This window comes from Lissotriton helveticus, chromosome 8 (genome assembly GCF_964261635.1).
Source record: "Lissotriton helveticus chromosome 8, aLisHel1.1, whole genome shotgun sequence".
Classification (NCBI taxonomy): domain Eukaryota; kingdom Metazoa; phylum Chordata; class Amphibia; order Caudata; family Salamandridae; genus Lissotriton; species Lissotriton helveticus.
The window spans coordinates 1,659,707,218-1,659,729,328 of record NC_136069.1 but is presented as its reverse complement, the minus strand read 5'-3'; the positions used below and the strand labels follow the sequence as shown (position 1 = coordinate 1,659,729,328).

Here is a 22,111-nt window from a genome sequence, read left to right as displayed (position 1 = left end):
AGGGTGAGTAAGCCTAACTATAGCTCCTCTTGTATATACATTTCCTGGGTCATTTGAGACGACTCCCTTGACTGACAAGCTCATCATCTGCTTAGAGCTGTCTGGTCCTCCCTCTGTAATTCTCAGTCCACTTCTGTTGAGTGACGTAAGACGACCAGCTCCTTACTGTAATGAAAATGAACAAACAACGTAACAACATTCCATTGACCTGCTAACTCCTCGCAGAAATAGCTGGTTACCCACAGAAGCCTAAAATACGCAGTCACGTTCACCTGTGTACCTTTCCACTAGGACGTGGTGCGTCAGGCCTTCAGCTTTCTCTCTAGGGTCACAGTGGGAATTGGGATTACGTGTGTCCCTCCAACAATCATAGGCACCCCTCAAGTGTACTGTGAGACCATGCCCCCAAAAGAGCATACAGTATAACTAGAACTGCTCCTTAAAACTGGGGGTGCAGTACATTGTTTGAAGCTGTTCAGTGCTGTGCCTTTCATCACAACAACCTCTACAGACATGTCTAAATAAGATCAAAGGTTCCATTTTTCTGCATCAGTCTTGGAAAAAATATAGTTCCCGAAAGCGATAAACAAAGATGGTTCACAGTTACATGTAGGAGAGGGACGCTTAGAACGAAGACAGAAAAGATGCTATAATTTTTGGGGGATGAGAGACTCACTAGGGCCTGGCTTATCCAACTGAAGGCCAATGGAGAGGCCAGGCCATCTATACTTGGGACATCTATAACTGGGGGACATTCTTAAGGAAGAAGCAGCCACCTCCCTCTCTGCAAGAGATTGGGGACGAAATTGAGACAGTCCGGGAGAGCGTTCGAAAGGGATGGAGACAGAGACAGGTAACAATAGAGCGAAAGGGCGAAAGAGTTTGAGAGAGGCAGTGAGGAAGATAAATTGGAAGAAAGACCAAGCAAGACAGGAGAGGGCAAAAGACACATCAGGAGAGAGTGGGTGTGAGAAGTGTGGCTCAATGGTTAGAGCGGCAGACCCTGATGCAGAGGTCTGGCCCGGGACCAGGGTTCAATACCCGCCTCGGCGGGTCTTGGGCTCAAAATTCCACAGTCCTGATAATTCTCGCCTCGGTGCCTATTCCAATCATGGAGTCCCACTCTGCAACTCTGGGCAATAGCTTGCTTAATCTCCACAACGGCCCCACAACGCTAAGGATGCCTGGCCTCCTGATAAATCAGAGCTTATGGATTTCTGAAGTGTCCTTCATGGGTTCTGGGTACGGTTTAGAATATAGTGGACCTCGTTGAGGCCATCTATTAGATCGTTCAGGGCAGGTTCCCCTACTTTGTTTGATTTTTACTTTCCCCGTCTGCCTGCCTTATATTGATGTGGGGTCCCCCTCTGAATTGAAGCTCCAGCTTGGGGGTGCCCAGGAGTGGACACCTCACAGGGAAAGCCAGGATGGGTTCCACAGCGGTATTCGTACAAGCGCCTTGAGACCCTTGTGGGTGAGTAGTGCGCTATTATATAAGTATCAATTTACAATTTACATTTACAGTGAGACAGGCAGAGGTCGAGAGCGATAAAAGGCTGGTCCAAGAGTGAGTAAGAGAGTGAGACAGAGGTTGTGATGGAGAGAGATGGGTTGAGAGATAGAGGCAGAAGTTGAGTGGTCGATGGAGAGAGAGGGAGAACAGTTGAATTCTGAAGCCTTGTCTTTCACCAGAAGGTGGCTCTGGGTGGGGGGGTGCGGAAGGGCTCTTCAGGATTTTTTCCTGAAGCTGACCCTTCTTGTCTTAGGAATTGACATAACATGTCCCTCTGGCAGAACTGACAAAGTGTCTAACAGTGCATGTGCAATGATCCAGTTCTTACAGGATTATTTCAGTTATACAAGGTTGCTGGCCATGTCACTCTTTCAATATCTGCTCCCTGATTTTGGACATAGTGGGAGAGACGAAGGATCAGGATGTTCTTTCTTATGGCGTCAACCCCACTTAGAGAGACGATTGACTTTTATAATGAACCGTTGGCCCCCTCTTTCCTCATCACAGGAAGCATGAGGCCTGGAGCAGAAAACCATATAATGGCAAGACTTCCACATGTGTGGTGGTAACTGGTAGGCGTTCACAGGACAGCAGGGGCAAACACAGAGACCACACCAGGCGACCACATGCCGAGAAGAGCTGACTTCTCCACTAGAACCTCCTTGACCCTGAAAGAATGATCATAGTTACAACTCGCCCATTAGTCAGACTTATACATTTCTGATGTTTCTTTAAAAAAGGTAGGGTCAGCTTTATGTGTTCATGTGTGCTTGGATGCAGTATGTAAATTATTAAAACCGTGGCCTTAATTTGCACCCGTTATTTTTTGTTCAGAACTGAATTATCTGTGTGTAGTGTCTATACCTTCCTCTTCAGCTTTGAGAGTCTGATTTCAAATGGTTTCATGCTGAGTCTCCCAGAGCTTAAAATCTTTTTGTATGGATCCCCATAATCTGAGAACATTCTTTCACTGTTAATATATCGAAAGTTGTGAGTCAGGTAAAGCATTTTAGGGGGGCTTGACATTAAGTGCTCTAAGAAATGTAATAACGTTTTTATTTAGTTTCAAATTATAACACTAGATGTATGCCATGTAAAACCTAAGTGAGAAGAGCTGAGGTCGTCTCGAGAAGAAAAAAGTTCTTTGTTGTTTCTTTACGTACAATAAATACAATATATGAAATAATTAATATATCGTGAGAGTGAGCTGAAATTTCTGGAAAGTACATTGGTAAACTTCTATTTTCTGTGATGGTTTTGGTCATCCATGCTGCAGACTTGCGCCTTCTTGACCTGGGGGGTTTGGTGGATATACACCCAACACTGCAGAGATCACTACTCTAAATCTTATTCTGCGAATGGGTTGGTCACTCTCTCACTCGCGCCCTCTCTCTCCTCCCCAGATGCTACCCAGAACGTTCAGCAGGACAAAAGGAGTGAGGATGCTGAACACTCCACTGGAGACACTGAGAGCAAGACCCCAGCTACAGCTCAGCTCAGCAGAAAACAATGGAAAAACAAACAGAAGAATAAGAGACGGACTAAGAACAAGTTTAAAGAAGGGGAGCCGAACGCGGAAGCATCCAAACAGATCGAGCTAGTGGCAGGAAAGAACCCAGTCACCAAACCAACAAAAAAACAAGTGGCAACTGCAGCACTTAACAAAAAGACAGTAGGAAAGTTGAAAAATACCTGCTCTAGTGTGAACGAAAACTACAGCTCATCCCAAGAGTCTTCAGACCAGAAAGTGGCAGAGGCTGTCCCCAGCAGCAACACTGCAGTGAAGGCTCCAACTGGACGGAAGCCACAGGCGTCCTCGAATGAGGCAGATGCAAGCACAACAACGGTGAGCAAGAAGAAGCTGGACAAGTTAAAGGTGATCCTGCAGAAGCAATCCAAAAAGACTCTTCCAGCAGTCAAAGATGATGCGGGCAATGCTCCAGAGAGCGCAGAAGGAGAACACGCAGAAGAAGTAGATACATCGGGGCCAAGCCTGACCACAGCTGCAGATCGGTCAGCAGCACTGCGATTAAAGATGGAAGAGCGCCTCAAGTCAGCCCGCTTCCGTTACATTAACCAGCAGCTCTACACATCCAGCAGCAGCGATGCCCTGGCCCTGTTCCAGCAGGACCCGGCAGCCTTTGAGGTTTACCACCATGGGTTCCGCACCCAAGTGGAGCGGTGGCCTGAGAATCCAGTTGATCTTATCATCAAATATCTCCGGAATCGGTAGGTGCCAGGGCAGGGTTTGATCTGTGGTGTTGGTTGGTGAGGAATGAAGTAACCCTGACTATGCAGCTTAGTAACCCCAAATAATCCCAAAGTTAGGAGACCTGTTAGGGGTTAAGCAAATGCTTCATACATTTTATTTTCAGCTTCTTCCAGAATTTTTGGGAACCTAGTTGCATCTCCTCCCTTTAATGCAGTGATAAAGGCTTCTAATATTAGTTTTTTTCTATTTTGCCTGTATTTAGTTTCAAGTCAGTGCCTTCTGTTTATATTGTTCAAATACATATCCAGAGAAAGCACATGTTTGTGCTGGGAAGTGTATCCTACCAGCTGCACAATTGTCCTTGTCGCTAGATTATATTCTTTGATATGAGGAGTACGGATTCTGTACAATGAGCAGTACTAAATACTAACTAGAAAACATTTGAAATATTAAAGGAATGAAGGCAAAAAGTAGTCCATGTTCGTCTCTAATATAATTGTCCCTAGAAGATGTGCTTGTTGTTGAGCTGGGGGTAACCAGTCAATTACCCCAGCTCCCACCAGGCTCCCAAACTCTGGAATTCCATTCAGTTGGAATGTAGAAGGATAGACAGTGAACTACAATTTCAAAAGCAAATCAAGACCTGGCTGTTCAAGCAATACCTCTAAGTTACCGGCACCTACTCAGTTACTAATCTCATAGCGCTGGGAAGCCTCAGGGCAGCCATGCGCTCTGTAAATTCCCAATAATAGTAATTAGGGGAAGGTAATACTAAAGTTGCAGATGCCAATTCACCCTTTGATGACAAAAAAATGTCAGAGGAAGTGGCAATGAGGCTGGAAGTCCAAATGACAAGAATTAGGAAAGCAGTGCAGTATGAAAGAAAAAGAAAATTCTCCTCAGACCAATGAAACGATTGTGGCTGAGCAAAACTATGGCTTGTCAGATTTAAAAGGATAGGACACGTAAGAGGCATAGGGTCGTGAGGAAGAGAGCAAATTCAGATTTTGAGTTGACGTCTTTAGAAGCAGAGCTGTCCGGCAGGCTTTTGTTGCTGTATATGTGAAGGTGCTATATGGCTGTAACAGGTTTGAGTCCCTTGTAACTCTGTTGGGGCTCACACATGCCATTTGCCCCTCGCAGAGAGAATATGAAGAAAGTCAAGCTCCCAGTGTTTTGTAGTCTTGCCACATATGGATTTTGAGTGCGTAGAACTCGCCCCGGAATCCTGCTTCACAGATGACTTCACAACACAATGTTGCAGACTGATGGCATCTGTGCTGTGCTCCTACCTTGGAGTTTGTGGAGATAATGTTTGGATGATAAGCTGTATGGGTGGAAAACCTTTGGTTTTGTTTCCTCACTGTTTGTGATGCTACACAAGAGAACCATGAGTGCAGTCAGTATCGGAGGTCTCAGCATTTCTTAGTTTTTGGTACTTTTGTGTTCACTCTGCAATGTTCTAGTGGTAGAAGGCTTTATTTGGGCGGGGTGGGTTGGGTTGTGTTGCGGTATGACTGCGAGGAATCTTCTACTCTTTTTTTGGGGGTTCTGAGGACTATATTAGAGCTTCAGTTTCTAGTGTTTCCCCAAACAGTATCATCTTTGACGTTGCTTTTAGTCAGAGCTGAGCTTGCTCACTGTGACTTATTGTGTCTTTCTGGATACCCTTACCAAAATTATTTTCTCTTTTCAGACCGGCATCGTTGGTGGTGGCAGATTTTGGGTGTGGCGATTGCAAGATTGCTCGCAGTGTTAGAAACACAGTGCACTCCTTTGATCTGGTGGCTCTGAACGAGCATGTGACGGTGTGTGACATGGCCAAGGTATGCACTGTCTGTACATGGTTTGGTGGGAGTGTACTGGATGGTGTGCATCAGTCTAGTTATTTTTCTCAAGGCATAACAGTACTTGAGTTTGCATACATACATGTCCTATAGTAGGACAGGAGCGCATTCAGGCCCTTTATATCAATGCAAGGTCCATCCCTAAACATTTTGCAGAATTATGGGATTTATTAGAGGATCAGAAGCCTGACATATGCCTTATATCAGAATCCTGGCTGCAATGCCACACTACTCCAGTGGTAGCCCTTGCATTCCCTGTAGAATACTCCATCACGTGACTAGATAGGATAAATAAGAGGGGGGTAGGCCTGGTTATAGCCTCTCGGGAACCTCTCCTTATCAAAGTACTGGACACAGTGCTGACTGATGTCATGGAACTGATCGTGTTTCGGCTTCACCTTCATAGGAGAGCTAGTGGGAAGGGTGCAGTAGTGTATCACCCCCCAGGAGAAAATAATAATACTTTTTGCACCTTACTACTGGAGTCCCTTGCCCCTTATATTTCACAATCTGAGCCTTTTTTTCTGGCGGGTGATTTTAATCATCATTTAGACGAGCCTGCAAACTCAGACACTAAGGGTCTGTTATCTTGCAATGTAGTCTTTAGGGCTCTCACAGAGGATTCATGAGCCCACGCACAAAGCAGGCCACATCCTGGATAACATCTTTGCCAACTATGGTCTATTAACCGATCCCCCTTGGGCACTGACCTGGACCGACCACTGTGCCCTTACTTTTACTTGGAAGGCAACAGGCAGTGGCAATAAGCCCTATTGTAGAGTGATTCCACAGAGAGCGTGGAGGAAAGTCACCCGGGACTCGTTTAATCAACCTTTCAGGCCCCCTTCTTTTGAGAAAGTTGAGGCTAGTGACAAGGCCTTAGATATATGGGAGACCTCTATTGTACACACTCTAAACATTATTGCACCTCTTAGAGCAATACGAACGAGGGATAGAGAGAACTCAGCCCCCTGGTACTCCGAGACTCTTAAAAAGGAAAAGCCCACTGTAGATGGAAAGAAAGAAAATGGAGAAAAACTAAACAGCTTGAGGATAAACAGGCTTTTTCAGCGGTGCATAAAGTGTATTTAAAAAATTGCAATACTGCAAGAAAAAATCATTGAGGGGTTTGAATACGTGAGGCGAACAACTCCTCCAAGAAACTCTTTAAAATACTTAAAGAGTTCACAAATCCCATAGTAAATACACTATCCAATACCCCTACTCAAACATTATGTAAAGATCTAGCAAACTATTTTAAAGAAAAAATAGACAAGATATATTGCTTTTTAGAAGGAGGAAAGGTATCTAGCGGGTCATCCCCTTTGGGGAGAGATCCCACATCACCTAGATTAGACTCCTTCGCAATCATTACCATAGAGCTAGTGGAAACTCTGCTGGCACAAACTAAATCAGGTGCTCCAACAGATCCGGTGTTGCTATTTAAAATGGGTGACCTACCACCTATCTTAGCGACCTCTCTAACTAAGGTCTGTAATATCTCCTTGGATACAGCCTCCTTCCCAAGAAATTGGAGAAAGCTCTGGCAGACCCGATGGAGCCGCAAAATTACAGACCAATCTCCCTTCTTCCGAGTAGTTCGAAGGTCCTGGAGACTTTGGTAAATAAGCAACTGAAGCTATATTTGGAACAGCATAGTCTTCTTGATCCCTCGCAATCAGGATTCCGCCCGGCCCACAGCACGGAGGCGGCATTAGTGGAGGTCACCGATACCATCAGGATGTCACTTGACAGAGGGACCCCCACTATGCTTGTGCTCTTAGATCTTTCGGCAGCCCTGACACCATCTCCCATTGTGTCATGCTGGATAGTCTGCAGGGGATTGGTGTCGGAGGGGCTGCCTGGGCTTGGATACAGAGTTTTTTTAACAACAGAACTCAATGTGTACAATTAGACACATTTGTCTCTCAGACCATGGCAGTAGACAAGGGTGTTCGACAGTGCTCAATTTTCAGCCCCACTTTATTTAACATCTACGTGGCTCCCTTGGGTTCTATTATTAGAGCATGTGGCTTTGAGACAATCTCGTATGAGGACGATACGCAGGTAATAGTCCCCATCGAGACAAATCCAGCTCAGACGAAAGCCAAGTTTAAGTCCCGTATGCTGCAAATTGCCGTCTGGATGAATCAGAACTTCCTGCTGCAGTTAAACTCAAATAAAACGGAGATCCTCCTATTTGGAAAAGCAACAGAGATATGGTCTGCAGACTGGTGGCCATCAGAACTAGGGGAAGCAAAAAATCCTAAGGCACAGGCACGGAACCTGGGCCTATGGATTGATAATAAAATCTCGATGGAGGAGCATGTAAAAGCAGTATCGAGAACCGGTTTTGGTATCCTTCGAATGCTGGGAAACATTTTCGCATGGCTCCCTATGCGTGATAGAAAGACCTTAGTACAAGCTCTACTTGTCAGCAGACTTGACTATGGCAATGCGCTCTTGACAGGAATTAGAGAAGATCTTGCAGCAAGGCTACAGGTGGTACACAATACAGCAGCACAACTGGCTCTTAATAAACCATGGCGTACTCCTTCTCGCCCTCTCTTGTAACAGCTGCACTGGTTACCTGTAAAGAAGAGAGCATTGTTCAAGCTATTGGTAATGGTGTTCAGAGCGCGGCAGGGGATCGGCCCCCTTTATTTCAGGAGAAAGATTACAGCCTATACCCCTGCGCGCGTTTTAAGATCCAGTAATCGAAACCTACTCCGTCCATGCAAGATTAAGAAAGCAAAAATGGAAGGACGCGCATTTTTTTATCTAGCCCCTTTCCATTGGAATCGCTTGCCGGACGAGCTGCGTGCTTGCCCCAGCCTGAAACATTTTAAGAAGCTACTAAAAACTTGGTTGTTTTTAAGTCGCAACCCCTGGTTTAGCCGTGTGCATTGTGCTGCCAAAAGCGCCGAGAGATCCCTGCCGGGATGATTCGTTTTGCGCGATATAAGTATTAAAAAAATAATAATATTATTCAAATCAGTTTTGCTTAGAATGCATGAAAACGGGCATAATACCTCTTTCCACCTTTGTATTCTTATGGAGCGGGCTTTTAACATGACAATTACAAATAATTTAGAACTACTTATTGCACAACCGCTCACATATACTTACTCTGCAACATACCGGTCTCTCGATGGGGTTAACCAGAACTGACACAACCTCATAAGTAAATCTAAAGATAGCCTTCTATACGTTTCTAACCTTGGGCATACCCAAATCATATGTAACCAATGTTCTGTGATATAATTTCAGCTCTTGGGCACATATTAGAATTGTATTTAATTTATGTAACAGTGCTGGTGTGTAATACAACATCCAATTTGAGTGAAATTGCATGTGTCTCAAGTTGGCGCCATTGTGAAATATCCAGTCCGATTTTGGGTAATCCATTCTGGCACATGCTTTGGCATAATGAAGAGTAACAGATTTAAAAAATGTGTGCCATTGGCCAATCCCAGAAAAAGTTCTCATGTTTGAAAAGATTTTGTGAGTAGGTTCTGCACATTCTGTTATCTCTTTCATAGAAAAAGGATGCAGAAAACTGTCAGTTTGACAATATGAGAACAATTATTTTGGTCATCGCTGAATAAATATTTGCTAATAGCAATAGTCCATAATTGTATCTATTTGCAGTAAGTGCTTAATTGATGCATTATCTATTTTTTCCCATACTGCTGGGGACCGATCTTCTATTGGGCCAATATATATAGGCCTAAATTACAACATTATCTTAAATGTGCCTCCAAATGTAGTAGTTGGGGAACATTAGTCATTTATATAAAAAGCCCCCTTTTTTTTTTTTAGAGTATCTATAAAATCTTATATCTGACGTTTTTGGTTTATAAGAGAGCTTGAGAAAGCAAGAGGTTTAATGTTTGACATCTCTAAGTTACCGTGCCATTTACAAGCCATATATTTGATCAATTTAGAAAGCAGGATCAGCAGTTTTTTTAGACTATAAAGAAGTCCTGTATTAGCTTAAAACATTTACATATATCGATGCAAAGGAAGGTGGGCTTCACTACCCAATATTAGAAGGTGCGTCAGCACAATATCCAGAGTTTCATTAGGAACTGATCAGCAGCTCCTAGATAATTCATCATTATTTGTAATGCCTTTTCCTAGATCATTGTCGTACATCCACCCCACCTTCTTCAATCTCCTATAGGCCCCCTCTCTCTCTTTCAGTTATGTCCCAATCGAGCCCCGTACTTATACTATTCTATTGTCCCAAATCTTGTTTACACTTGTTACTGGTTCCTCTTTCATGTCCTGCTCCTCTGCTTCCATTGCCTCTGTTCTAGCCCTGCCGTTATAACTAGGGGGGTGCGGCAAACACCGCTCCACCGGCGAAGCTTGCAGAGATTTTCTACTCCGCGTGGAACGCGAAGTTCAGTTAAAAAAACAAGCATTGGCATAGACAATAGGTCTCGCCTTTGGGACCTTATAAGTGTTTAGCCATGCAGCAGTTGATGTTGTTGCACCAAGGATATTGTGCTGCTCAACTAAATACTTATAAGGTCCCAAAAGCGAGACCTATTGGCTGTGCCAATGCTTGGTGGTATTGGTAGTATTGGTGGTGGTATTGGTAGTGTTGGTGGTGGTACTGGTAGTACTGGTGGTGGTGGTACTGGTAGTATTTGTGGTGGTGGTACTGGTAGTGGTAGTATTGGTGGTGGTGGTGGTACTGGTAGTGGTAGTACTGGTGGTGGTGGTACTGATAGTGGCAGTATTGGTGGTGGTGGTGGTAGTGGTAGTATTAGTGGTAGTGGTAAATGTGGGATACTTGTAAAGCGCACTGTTACTCTACCCGAGTGTCCTGGCGCTGTAGACCGCTGGGGAACCCGTCCTGGTTTTCCCTGTGAGATGGTCCCTTTCTGGGTATCTCCAGAGTGAAACCAGGCATCCCCGGCGTCTGTGGGGGGCCGTTGTAGAGATGAGGCAAGCTTAATGCCCAGAGTTACCGAGTGTGTTCCCTGGTTAGAGTAGGCACTGAGGCGAGAATTATCAAGTCCGTTGACCCTGGTCCAAGACCCTGCCGCGTCGGGAATTGAACCCTGGTCCCGGGCCGTTCTCTGCTTACAGGTCTGCCGCCTCTAACCGGTGGGCCACACCTCTCCACTGGTGGTGGTGGTACTGGTAGTGGTAGTATTGGTAGTGGTAGTACTGGTGGTACTGGTGGTGGTACTGGTGGTGGTGGTACTGGTGGTGGTGGTACTGGTAGTGGTAGTACTGGTGGTCGTGGTACTGGTAGTACTGGTGGTGGTGGTAGTGGTAGTACTGGTGGCTGTAGTACTGGTAGTACTGGTGGTGGTGGTACTGGTGGTGGTAGTACTGGTGGTGGTGGTACTGGTACTGGTGGTGGTGGTAGTGGTACTGGTAGTACTGGTAGTGGTAGTACTGGTAGTGGTAGTACTGGTAGTGGTAGTACTGGTGGTGGTGGTACTGGTGGTGGTAGTACTGGTGGTGGTAGTACTGGTGGTGGTGGTACTGGTAGTGGTAGTACTGGTGGTCGTGGTGATAGAGCGCGCGAGGCCACCCGACCAATAGTTTTCGCCGTTTTCCGGCTTCAGGGCCCATATACTTTCAAATCACCATATACATCGATCAGGTGACTTCACGAGCTCTACCAATTTGTGTGTGTGTTCCCTACTATTAATTTTCAGTGCACCCGACTTACCATCCACCGATGCGGGTACCTAATGACCACAATGAATCAGGGAGCTAGCTGTAAAGAAAAGGCAGCAAAATACAAACCCAACCAATAACATTCAAAATTCTGTTGAAATGACCACGGACAACTGGAAGTTTTAAAATGTTTATCTAAAGTTCATTTGTTTCGTGTATGAGGTACAGTAAAATAAGGCAATCAATAACCAAGATAACGTAAATGATATAGCTGTAAAGAAACAATGACAGAGTAATCATTGAAATACTGATATAAAGTATAACGAGAAAATACTTATGCTAATCAGAATTATTTGAGCAAGGGCAGACTATGTAGGTATAACTACAGGAGGGCCTATAAAGAGTAACACGCTTCACTTAAGGTGAACGGGCCTTTGAACAATCTAGGCAATGAGGTTCTAGACCATATCAGAAAATGACAAACTGCAATGCAAAATATAATTTCTAACAAGTGTGAAGACATAGGAACAAACTTATGTGAAAAATGCAAATGACTTGCAATATTTGCGGAAAGACATGGAAAAAATAACATATGCAATGGTGAACTTTATTAAAGCAAAAGTTAGAAATTCAGAAGGTGCAAGATTTTAAGAGGTTCAGATCAATATTTACCTAGAAAGGTGTGGAAACCAAACCCTGGCCACGGGTTAGTTAAGGACAGGGAACCCTCAAGGAAGGATACCCTTCAAAGGACAGCAGGTGCAGAATGGACACCCCGGATAGGACAGGATACCCTCGGATTAGGAATCAGGACAAGACCTCAGGACAGGACAGCAAACCCTCAGGACAGGACCGCTCAGGACAGGACCGGAACCCACAGTTTGGAAGCAACGCCTGCGCTCCACCCGCTCTGCAGTTATCGATCAAGACCTCGATTGGGTCAGCGAACTCCCAGCAAAGTGCTTCGCCAGCACTTTAAGGTTCAGTAGAACCTTAGTCTATGGTCAAATTCGGACAGAGTGCTCCGCAGCGCTCTGTATCTTCAGTCACCTATTGAGTACGATGGGTCAGTGACAGGTCAGCTAAACCAGACAAGTCGGACGGCTCCCTAGGTGAACCCAGGGTAGATATACAGTTTGGGGACAGTGTACCACCCCCCAATGTTGCAAAGTGTCAGAATCCCTCAATTTCGATTGGTCCTAAGGTAGGATTTGGGTAACACACCAATCACAATACAAGATTTTAAGCCTTCATTAGCATACTTGGGTACCGCCTAGCAGGTTTGGGGTTCCCAGGAGAAACTGTGCAGAAACACAATGACAATTTAACATTGTATCATATGAGGAGCAACATTCGCCGTTCTCGCAGGGCAGAGGTGACTTTCTCAGGAGCATCCCGCCCATCACTGCCAACTGGCTATGTTCCATCAGCCAAGGTTGTCAGGTCCCCGAAAAGTCGCATCTGCGCAGAAGGGACCTCCAAGATGGCTTTCAGTACAGACAGACCCCCATTCCCCGTGGTACATGAAAAGTAAGCGAAAACAAATAAAAACATAATAATGTCATCATGAAAACACATCACAAGGTTTGTACTTTCTACTTATCATCATAAAATATTCTTATGCGGTTTAAATGTTAGCTACATTGATACGGGTACAAGAGCAGTGGCACGAGCAGTACCACATGATAAGCACAGCTATGAATTACGCATGCGCATAAATTTCCCTCCACTTCTGCAGACGCGTCAGGACACGTGAGTGTGGCTGACGCATGCGCAGTAACTAAAATACAAGCGGCGGCCATGTTAAAGTACACGGGGTAAGTGTAGTAGAAATACACGTAGGCAAGCTTCATAAATTTTGCCTAAACAAAAATAAACGTTAGTAGAACATACTTAGGTTACCTTATTACACATAAACGAGGTTCTTGACTTCGGCAAGCTGCAAAATATGCGAAGCTTTGCTTCATCAGTGGTACTGGTAGTACTGGTGATGGTGGTAGTGGTAGTACTGGTGGCGGTAGTACTGGTGGTGGTGGTACTGGTAGTGGTAGTACTGGTGGTGGTGGTGGTACTGGTAGTACTGGTGGTGGTAGTACTGGTGGTGGTGGTAGTGGTACTGGTAGTACTGGTAGTGGTAGTACTGGTAGTGGTAGTACTGGTAGTGGTAGTACTGGTGGTGGTGGTGGTAGTAGTGGTAGTACTGGTGGCTGTAGTAGTGGTAGTACTGGTGGCTGTAGTAGTGGTAGTACTGGTGGTGGTAGTACTGGTGGTGGTAGTACTGGTGGTACTGGTGGTGGTAGTACTGGTAGTACTGGTGGTGGTACTGGTAGTGGTAGTACTGGTGGTGGTGGTACTGGTAGTGGTAGTACTGGTGGTCGTGGTACTGGTAGTACTGGTGGTGGTGGTAGTGGTAGTACTGGTGGCTGTAGTACTGGTAGTACTGGTGGTGGTGGTGGTACTGGTAGTACTGGTGGTGGTACTGGTAGTACTGGTGGTGGTGGTGATACTGGTAGTACTGGTGGTGGTGGTAGTAGTACTGGTAGTGGTAGTACTGCTAGTGGTAGTACTGGTAGTGGTAGTACTGGTGGTGGTGGTAGTAGTGGTAGTGGTAGTACTGGTGGCTGTAGTAGTGGTAGTACTGGTGGCTGTAGTAGTGGTAGTACTGGTGGTGGTAGTACTGGTGGTGGTAGTACTGGTAGTTCTGGTGGTGGTAGTACTGGTAGTACTGCTGGTGGTGGTGGTGGTACTGGTAGTGGTAGTACTGGTGGTGGTGGTACTGGTAGTGGTAGTACTGGTGGTGGTGGTACTGGTAGTACTGGTGGTGGTGGTACTGGTAGTGGTAGTACTGGTGGTGGTAGTACTGGTGGTGGTAGTACTGGTAGTGGTGGTACTGGTGGTGGTGGTACTGGTAGTGGTAGTGGTGGTACTAGTGGTGGTGGTACTGGTGGTGGTGGTACTGGTGGTCGTAGTACTGGTAGTGGTAGTATTGGTGGTGGTAGTATTGGTAGTGGTAGTACTGGTGGTGGTGGTACTTGTGGTGGTAGTACTGGTGGTGGTGGTACTGGTACTGGTAGTGGTGGTACTAGTGGTGGTGGTACTGGTGGTGGTGGTACTGGTGGTCGTAGTACTGGTAGTGGTAGTATTGGTGGTGGTAGTATTGGTAGTGGTAGTACTGGTGGTCGTGGTACTGGTAGTACTGGTGGTGGTGGTAGTGGTAGTACTGGTGGTGGTACTGGTAGTACCGGTGGTGGTAGTACTGGTGGTGGTGGTAGTGGTACTGGTAGTACCGGTGGTGGTAGTACTGGTGGTGGTGGTAGTGGTACTGGTAGTACTGGTAGTGGTAGCACTGGTGGTGGTAGCACTGGTGGTGGTGGTACTGGTAGTACTGGTGGTGGTGGTAGTACTGGTGGTGGTGGTGGTACTGGTGGTGGTACTGGTAGTACTGGTGGTGGTACTGATAGTACTGCTGGTGGTAGTACTGGTGGTGGTGGTACTGGTACTGGTGGTGGTGGTAGTGGTACTGGTAGTACTGGTAGTGGTAGTACTGGTAGTGGTAGTACTGGTAGTGGTGGTGGTGGTACTGGTAGTACTGGTGGTGGTGGTAGTACTGGTGGTGGTGGTAGTGGTAGTACTGGTGGCTGTAGTAGTGGTAGTACTGGTGGCTATAGTAGTGGTAGTACTGGTGGTGGTAGTACTGGTGGTGGTAGTACTGGTAGTACTAGTGGTGGTGGTGGTGGTACTGATAGTGGTAGTACTGGTGGTGGTGGTAGTGGTAGTACTGGTGGTGGTGGTACTGGTAGTACTGGAGGTGGTGGTACTGGTGGTGCTAGTACTGGTGGTGGTAGTACTGGTGGTGGTAGTACTGGTGGTGGTGGTACTGGTGGCGGTGGTACTGGTGGTGGTAGTACTGGTGGTGGTAGTACTGGTGGTGGTGGTGGTGGTACTGGTAGTGGTAGTACTGGTGGTGGTGGTAGTGGTAGTACTGGTGGTCGTGGTACTGGTAGTACTGGTGGCTGTAGTACTGGTAGTACTGGTGGTGGTGGTGGTACTGGTAGTGGTAGTACTGGTGGTGGTGGTAGTGGTATGGTAGTACTGGTAGTGGTATTACTGGTAGTTGTAGTACTGGTAGTGGTAGTACTGGTGGTGGTGGTGGTAGTGGTAGTAGTGGTGGTGGTAGTGGTAGTACTGGTGGCTGTAGTAGTGGAAGTACTGGTGGCTGTAGTAGTGGTAGTACTGGTGGAGGTAGTACTGGTGGTGGTAGTACTGGTAGTACTGGTGGTGGTAGTACTGGTGGTGGTGGTACTGGTAGTGGTAGTACTGGTGGTGGTGGTACTGGTAGTGGTAGTACTGGTGGTGGTGGTACTGGTAGTACTGGTGGTGGTGGTACTGGTGGTGGTGGTACTGGTAGTACTGGTGGTGGTAGTACTGGTGGTGGTAGTACTGGTGGTGGTAGTACTGGTAGTGGTGGTACTGGTGGTGGTGGTGGTACTGGTGGTAGTGGTGGTACTGGTGGTGGTGGTACTGGTGGTAGTGGTGGTACTGGTGGTGGTGCTACTGGTGGTGGTAGTACTGGTGGTGGTGGTATTGGTAGTGGTAGTACTGGTAGTGGTAGCACTGGTAGTGGTAGTACTGGTGATCGTGGTACTGGTAGTACTGGTGGTGGTGGTGGTGGTGGTAGTGGTAGTACTGGTGGCTGTAGTAGTGGTAGTACTGGTGGCTGTAGTAGTGGTAGTACTGGTGGTGGTAGTACTGGTAGTACTGGTGGTGGTGGTGGTGGTAGTGGTAGTACTGGTGGTGGTGGTACTGGTAGTGGTAGTACTGGTGGTGGTACTGGTAGTAGTGGTGGTGATAGTACTGGTGGCTGTAGTAGTGGTAGTACTAGTGGCTGTAGTAGTGGTAGTACTGGTGGTGGTAGTACTGGTGGTGGTAGTACTGGTAGTACTGGTGGTGGTGGTGGTGGTAGTGGTAGTACTGGTGGCTGTAGTAGTGGTAGTACTGGTGGCTGTAGTAGTGGTAGTACTGGTGGTGGTAGTACTGGTGGTGGTGGTGGTAGTGGTAGTACTGGTGGTGGTGGTACTGGTAGTGGTAGTACTGGTGGTGGTACTGGTAGTAGTGGTGGTGGTAGTACTGGTGGCTGTAGTAGTGGTAGTACTGGTGGCTGTAGTAGTGGTAGTACTGGTGGTGGTAGTACTGGTGGTGGTAGTACTGGTAGTACTGGTGGTGGTAGTACTGGTGGTGGTGGTACTGGTGGTGGTAGTACTGGTGGTGGTACTGGTAGTGGTAGTACTGGTGGTCGTGGTACTGGTAGTACTGGTGGTGGTGGTAGTGGTAGTACTGGTGGCTGTAGTACTGGTAGTACTGGTGGTGGTGGTGGTACTGGTAGTACTGGTGGTGGTACTGGTAGTACTGGTGGTGGTAGTACTGGTGGTGGTGGTAGTGGTACTGGTAGTACTGGACGTACTGGTAGTGGTAGTACTGGTAGTAGTAGTACTGGTAGTGGTAGTACTGGTGGTGGTGGTGGTAGTAGTGGTGGTGGTAGTGGTAGTACTGGTGGCTGTAGTAGTGGTAGTACTGGTGGCTGTAGTACTGATGGTGGTAGTACTGGTGGTGGTAGTACTGGTGGTGGTAGTACTGGTGGTGGTAGTACTGGTGGTGGTAGTACTGGTGGTGGTGGTGGTACTGGTAGTGGTAGTACTGGTGGTGGTGGTACTGGTAGTACTGGTGGTGGTGGTACTGGTAGTACTGGTGGTGGTGGTACTGGTAGTGGTAGTACTGGAGGTGGTGGTACTGGTGGTGGTAGTACTGGAGGTGGTGGTACTGGTGGTGGTAGTACTGGTGGTGGTGGTAGTACTGGTGGTGGTAGTACTGGTAGTGGTGGTACTGGTGGTGGTGGTACTGGTAGTAGTAGTACTGGTGGTAGTGGTGGTACTGGTGGTGGTGGTACTGGTGGTGGTGGTACTGGTGGTGGTGGTACTGGTGGTGGTGGTACTGGTGGTGGTAGTACTGGTAGTGGTAGTATTGGTAGTGGTAGTACTGGTGGTGGTGGTACTGGTGATGGTAGTACTGGTGGTAGTGGTAGTGGTAGTACTGGTAGTGGTAGTACTGGTGGTCGTGGTACTGGTAGTACGGGTGGTGGTGGTAGTACTGGTAGTGGTAGTAGTGGTAGTGGTAGTACTGGTGGTGGTGGTACTGGTGATGGTAGTACTGGTAGTGGTAGTACTGGTAGTGGTAGTACTGGTGGCTGTAGTACTGGTAGTACTAGTGGTGGTGGTGGTACTGGTAGTACTGGTGGTGGTGGTGGTACTGGTAGTACTGGTGGTAGTGTACTGGTGGTAGTGGTAGTGGTAGTACTGGTAGTGGTAGTACTGGTGGTGGTGGTACTGGGAGTACTAGTGGTGGTGGTAGTACTGGTGGTGGTGGTAGTACTGGTGGTGGTGGTGGTACTGGTAGTACTGGTGGTGGTAGTACTGGTGGTGGTGGTACTGGTACTGGTGGTGGTGGTAGTGGTACTGGTAGTACTGGTAGTGGTAGTACTGGTAGTGGTAGTACTGGGGGTGGTGGTAGTGGTAGTACTGGTGGCTGTAGTAGTGGTAGTACTGGTGGCTGTAGTAGTGTTAGTACTGGTGGCTGTAATAGTGGTAGTACTGGTGGTGGTAGTACTGGTGGTGGTAGTACTGGTAGTACTGGTGGTGGTAGTACTGGTAGTACTGGTGGTGGTGGTGGTACTTGTAGTGGTAGTACTGGTGGTACTGGTACTACTGGTGGTGCTGGTACTGGTAGTGGTAGTAGTGGTGGTACTGGAGGTGGTGGTACTGGTGGTGGTAGTACTGGTGGTGGTAATACTGGTGGTGGTGGTTCTGGTGGTGGTAGGTAGTGGTAGTACTGGTGGTGGTGGTACTGGTAGTACTGGTGGTGGTGGTAGTGGTAGTACTGGTGGCTGTAGTACTGGTGGTGGTAGTACTGGTGGGAGTGGTAGTGGTACTGGTACTGGTAGTACTGGTGGTGGTAGTACTGGTGGTGGTGGTGGTAGTAGTGGTAGTGGTAGTACTGGTGGCTGTAGTAGTGGTAGTACTGGTGGCTGTAGTAGTGGTAGTACTGGTGGTGGTAGTACTGGTGGTGGTAGTACTGGTGGTGGTAGTACTGGTAGTACTGGTGGTGGCGGTGGTGGTACTGGTGGTGGTAGTACTGGTGGTGGTGGTACTGGTAGTACTGGTGGTGGTACTGGAAGTACTGGTGGTGGTAGTACTGGTGGTGGTAGTACTGGTGGTGGTGGTACTGGTAGTGGTAGTACTGGTGGTGGTAGTACTGGTGGTGGTAGTACTGGTGGTGGTAGTACTGGTGGTGGTAGTACTGGTAGTGGTGGTACTGGTGGTGGTGGTACTGGTAGTGGTAGTACTGGTGGTGGTGGTGGTACTGGTGGTGGTGGTACTGGTGGTGGTGGTACTGGTGGTGGTGGTACTGGTAGTGGTAGTATTGGTAATGGTAGTACTGGTGGTGGTGGTAGTAGTGGTGGTGGTGGTGGTACTGGTAGTGGTAGTACTGTTAGTGGTAGTACTGGTGGTCGTGGTACTGGTAGTACTGGTGGTGGTGGTAGTGGTAGTACTGGTGGCTGTAGTACTGGTAGTACTGGTGGTGGTACTGGTAGTGGTAGTACTGGTGGTGGTGGTGGTACTGGTAGTACTGGTGGTGGTAGTACTGGTGGTGGTGGTAGTGGTACTGGTAGTACTGGTAGTGGTAGTACTGGTAGTGGTAGTACTGGTGGTGGTGGTACTGGTAGTACTGGTGGTGGTAGTACTGGTGGTGGTGGTGGTACTGGTAGTACTGGTGGTGGTAGTACTGGTGGTGGTGGTACTGGTAGTGGTAGTACTGGTAGTGGTAGTACTGGTAGTGGTAGTACTGGTGGTGGTGGTACTGGTGGTGGTGGTAGTGGTAGTACTGGTTGCTGTAGTAGTGGTAGTACTGGTTGCTGTAGTAGTGGTAGTACTGGTGGCTGTAGTAGTGGTAGTACTGGTGGTGGTAGTACTGGTGGTGGTAGTACTGGTAGTACTGGTGGTGGTTGTACTGGTGGTGGTGGTACTGGTGGTGGTGGTACTGGTATTGGTAGTACTGGTGGTGGTACTGGTAGTGGTAGTACTGGTGGTGGTGGTACTGGTAGTACTGGTGGTGGTGGTACTGGTAGTGGTAGTAGTGGTATTACTGAAGGTGGTGGTACTGGTGGTGCTAGTACTGGTGGTGGTAGTACTGGTGGTGGCAGTACTGGTGGTGGTAGTACTGGTGGTGGTGGTACTAGTGGTGGTAGTACTGGTGGTGGTAGTACTGGTGGTGGTACTGGTAGTGGTAGTAGTGCAGTTCAGTTCATCTAACAAAGAAGAAGAAGGTACCTTTGGGAGAGGCGGGGCAAGGGGAGCTCAGTAGGACGTGTCTCCGATAGGTCGAGTGAATAGGCGTTTATATTTGATATTTAGTGGAGTAACATTTGTCACCCAACAGTTAAATGTCATACAACAAAAGACCCAGTCCTCAGGCGTCAAAACATGTCAGTGACTCCAAAATGGTTGGGGAAAAGCACCTACCGGACGGTATTACGAAAGCTTAAGGATAAGCAGAGGTGATAGCTCACGATTGGAGCACCCTGACATCTTTTCAAGCCCTGAGCGGCTGGTATGCCTAACGTCGCTGTCTCTGGCATACACTGAACTAGTGTCCAAAAGTGGAGTGGTGGCACATGAGTGCAGCCCTGATGAAACTGCTTAACGAGCTATAGCAGTGAAACATGTTGGCACTGGCAATAGGTAATGGTAGCCATGAATAGCTACCAGCCTTTTTAGACACCATAGCATAAGCAATTCCCTATAAATAAAGTTGGTTAAGGGGACTTTATGCTTGGTTTTTAAGCACTTCTTTATGTTATGTGTTTGTCACCAGCAGATATTACTTCTATCCACTGTTTGTCACAATTTCTGTTGTTTGTTGTGGACACTCCTTTTCTTTTCTTTCTTCTCTTTCTTTGAGAGGCAGGTGACGACCGATGATGAGACAGGGGCCTGTCTGGAAATTTCATACCAGTTACCCCGTTGGTGGTGTTTCCGTGAGGTGTCACTTGTCTCTCACACATTTTTTCTAAGGAGAATTTAGTCCAACACGACTGTGTGGACACGTGTGACTAATATATTTAGGTCACGAGTGTTGTGGTTCGGTGTTGCTGTTAAGGCGAACAGGCGGGACTTTTTTAAACGTGGGCGGGAGTGCAGTGCAATATCTCCTTATAAAATGTATAAGAGATTGAGAGGTAGCAGTATATATTAACTGCCCCATTTTGGAGTCACTGACATGTTTTGACGCCTGAGGACTGGGTCTTTTGTTGTATGACATTTTCTGAGTGGAGGGCGACCCTTTCCTTTTTCCCTCTGAGCTCCTATTGTGTATTAGATTACCCAACAGTTAAAGACATGTTATGATAAATCAATGTGTAAAGACACTGAAGCAAAAGGGGGTGACAGAAGGGGAAACCGAATGATCAAACAAGACGGAGGGCATTGCTGTGGGGAGGGGGGAGGGGGGAGGAGAAATGCGACACGGCGGGCAGGGGAGGGGGCTGAGCGGGGAGAGCGGCATGAGGGTGTGAAGCAGCAGGGGCCTGAGACGCGCCGCCTTTGATGTGGTAATGCGAGGCAGGCAGGCAGGCGGATGGTGGCATTGTGCATGCGCTTTTTAGGGCTTGCGCTTGCGCAATGACCTAAAAAGCACATGCACTTCAACAAATCGCCAGTGGAATCGCCAGTTAGGTAAACTCTCGATAAGCCCCTTTATATCTCGCTCCCGCTCAATGCGCATGCGCATTAAGATAGGTCGCTCGACCTAAAAAACCTCCGCAATAGTCGCGTAGCAGAGTGTACCACCTACCACTACTTTGAACTACTTCCATTGTCTCTGTTCCTCCCTCCTCACTGCTCTTTTTCCACACTCTCTGGTCTGAGCCGCTCCCCTCGCTCACGTGTTTCCATTGTATCTGTTCCAGTCCCCTCTTACTCCTCTGCTTCCATTGCCTCTGGTCTGACCCCGTCCCTCACAGTACTTCTGTTGTCTCTGTTCCAGGTCCCTCTTGCAGACGAGTCTGTGGATATTGCTGTCTTTTGCCTTGCACTTATGGGCACCAACTTGCAAGACTTTTTTGGCGAAGCTAACCGGATCCTAAAACAAGGGTGAGGATTCTATAATTCAACTATCTCCCTAAAGGTGACTGGGCACAGTCATCAAACTTTTTGAACCAAATATCTACTGTATTTTTAGCTTTGTGCTAGAACCACTCTAAAACTGAAAAAATAATAATGTGCATATTTAAACATTTGAAATTCCACTTTAGAAAAGTATTCAGTATGTTGTTAATGAAACTGAAACCATGTGCATGCAATATGGAGTATCAAGATAAATGCAGTAAAAAATGGCAAATCCCTTAGATTTTTCCTTCAGACCATAACCATGTAACATTGACAGAACTTAACTTCTACCTAGTTAATTATACAAGTTGGCCACAAAAGCCTGGAACCTCATGCCCAAAAATCTGAGATTCCAAACCCATGAAAAACAATTCAGAAAATTGCTAAAAACCTGGATCTTCAACCTTATGGACGATTACACCAAGGCCGCCATATAATCCCCTCACCCACTAAGAAATGATCTGATCCTCTACCTGGAATGTCAGCGCCATGATGCTCCTTCCGGAGCGACCGTTGCGCTCTACAAATACCCTCACAAATTCACAAATTCACAAGTTCAAGTTCAGAGATTTATATAGCGCACTACTCACCCAGAGGGTCTCAAGGCGCTAGGGGGGGGTGCTATTATTTATCGAATATCCAGGTTTTTAGCTGCTTTCTGAAGGAGAGGTGGTTC

At 47.1% G+C, this 22,111-nt stretch overlaps 1 protein-coding gene across 1 annotated transcript in view; it reads left to right on the top strand.

The window, feature by feature from the left end:
• The window catches only part of RRP8 (ribosomal RNA processing 8), a 68,091-nt gene that overhangs the window by 34,069 nt on the left and 11,911 nt on the right, over positions 1 to 22,111 (top strand). Inside the window, exons 4-6 of the mRNA XM_078658745.1 lie at positions 2,917 to 3,742; positions 5,422 to 5,551; positions 21,314 to 21,420. Coding sequence (XP_078514871.1) covers positions 2,917 to 3,742; positions 5,422 to 5,551; positions 21,314 to 21,420 — 1,063 coding nt within the window. The remainder of the gene's footprint in view (positions 1 to 2,916; positions 3,743 to 5,421; positions 5,552 to 21,313; positions 21,421 to 22,111) is intronic.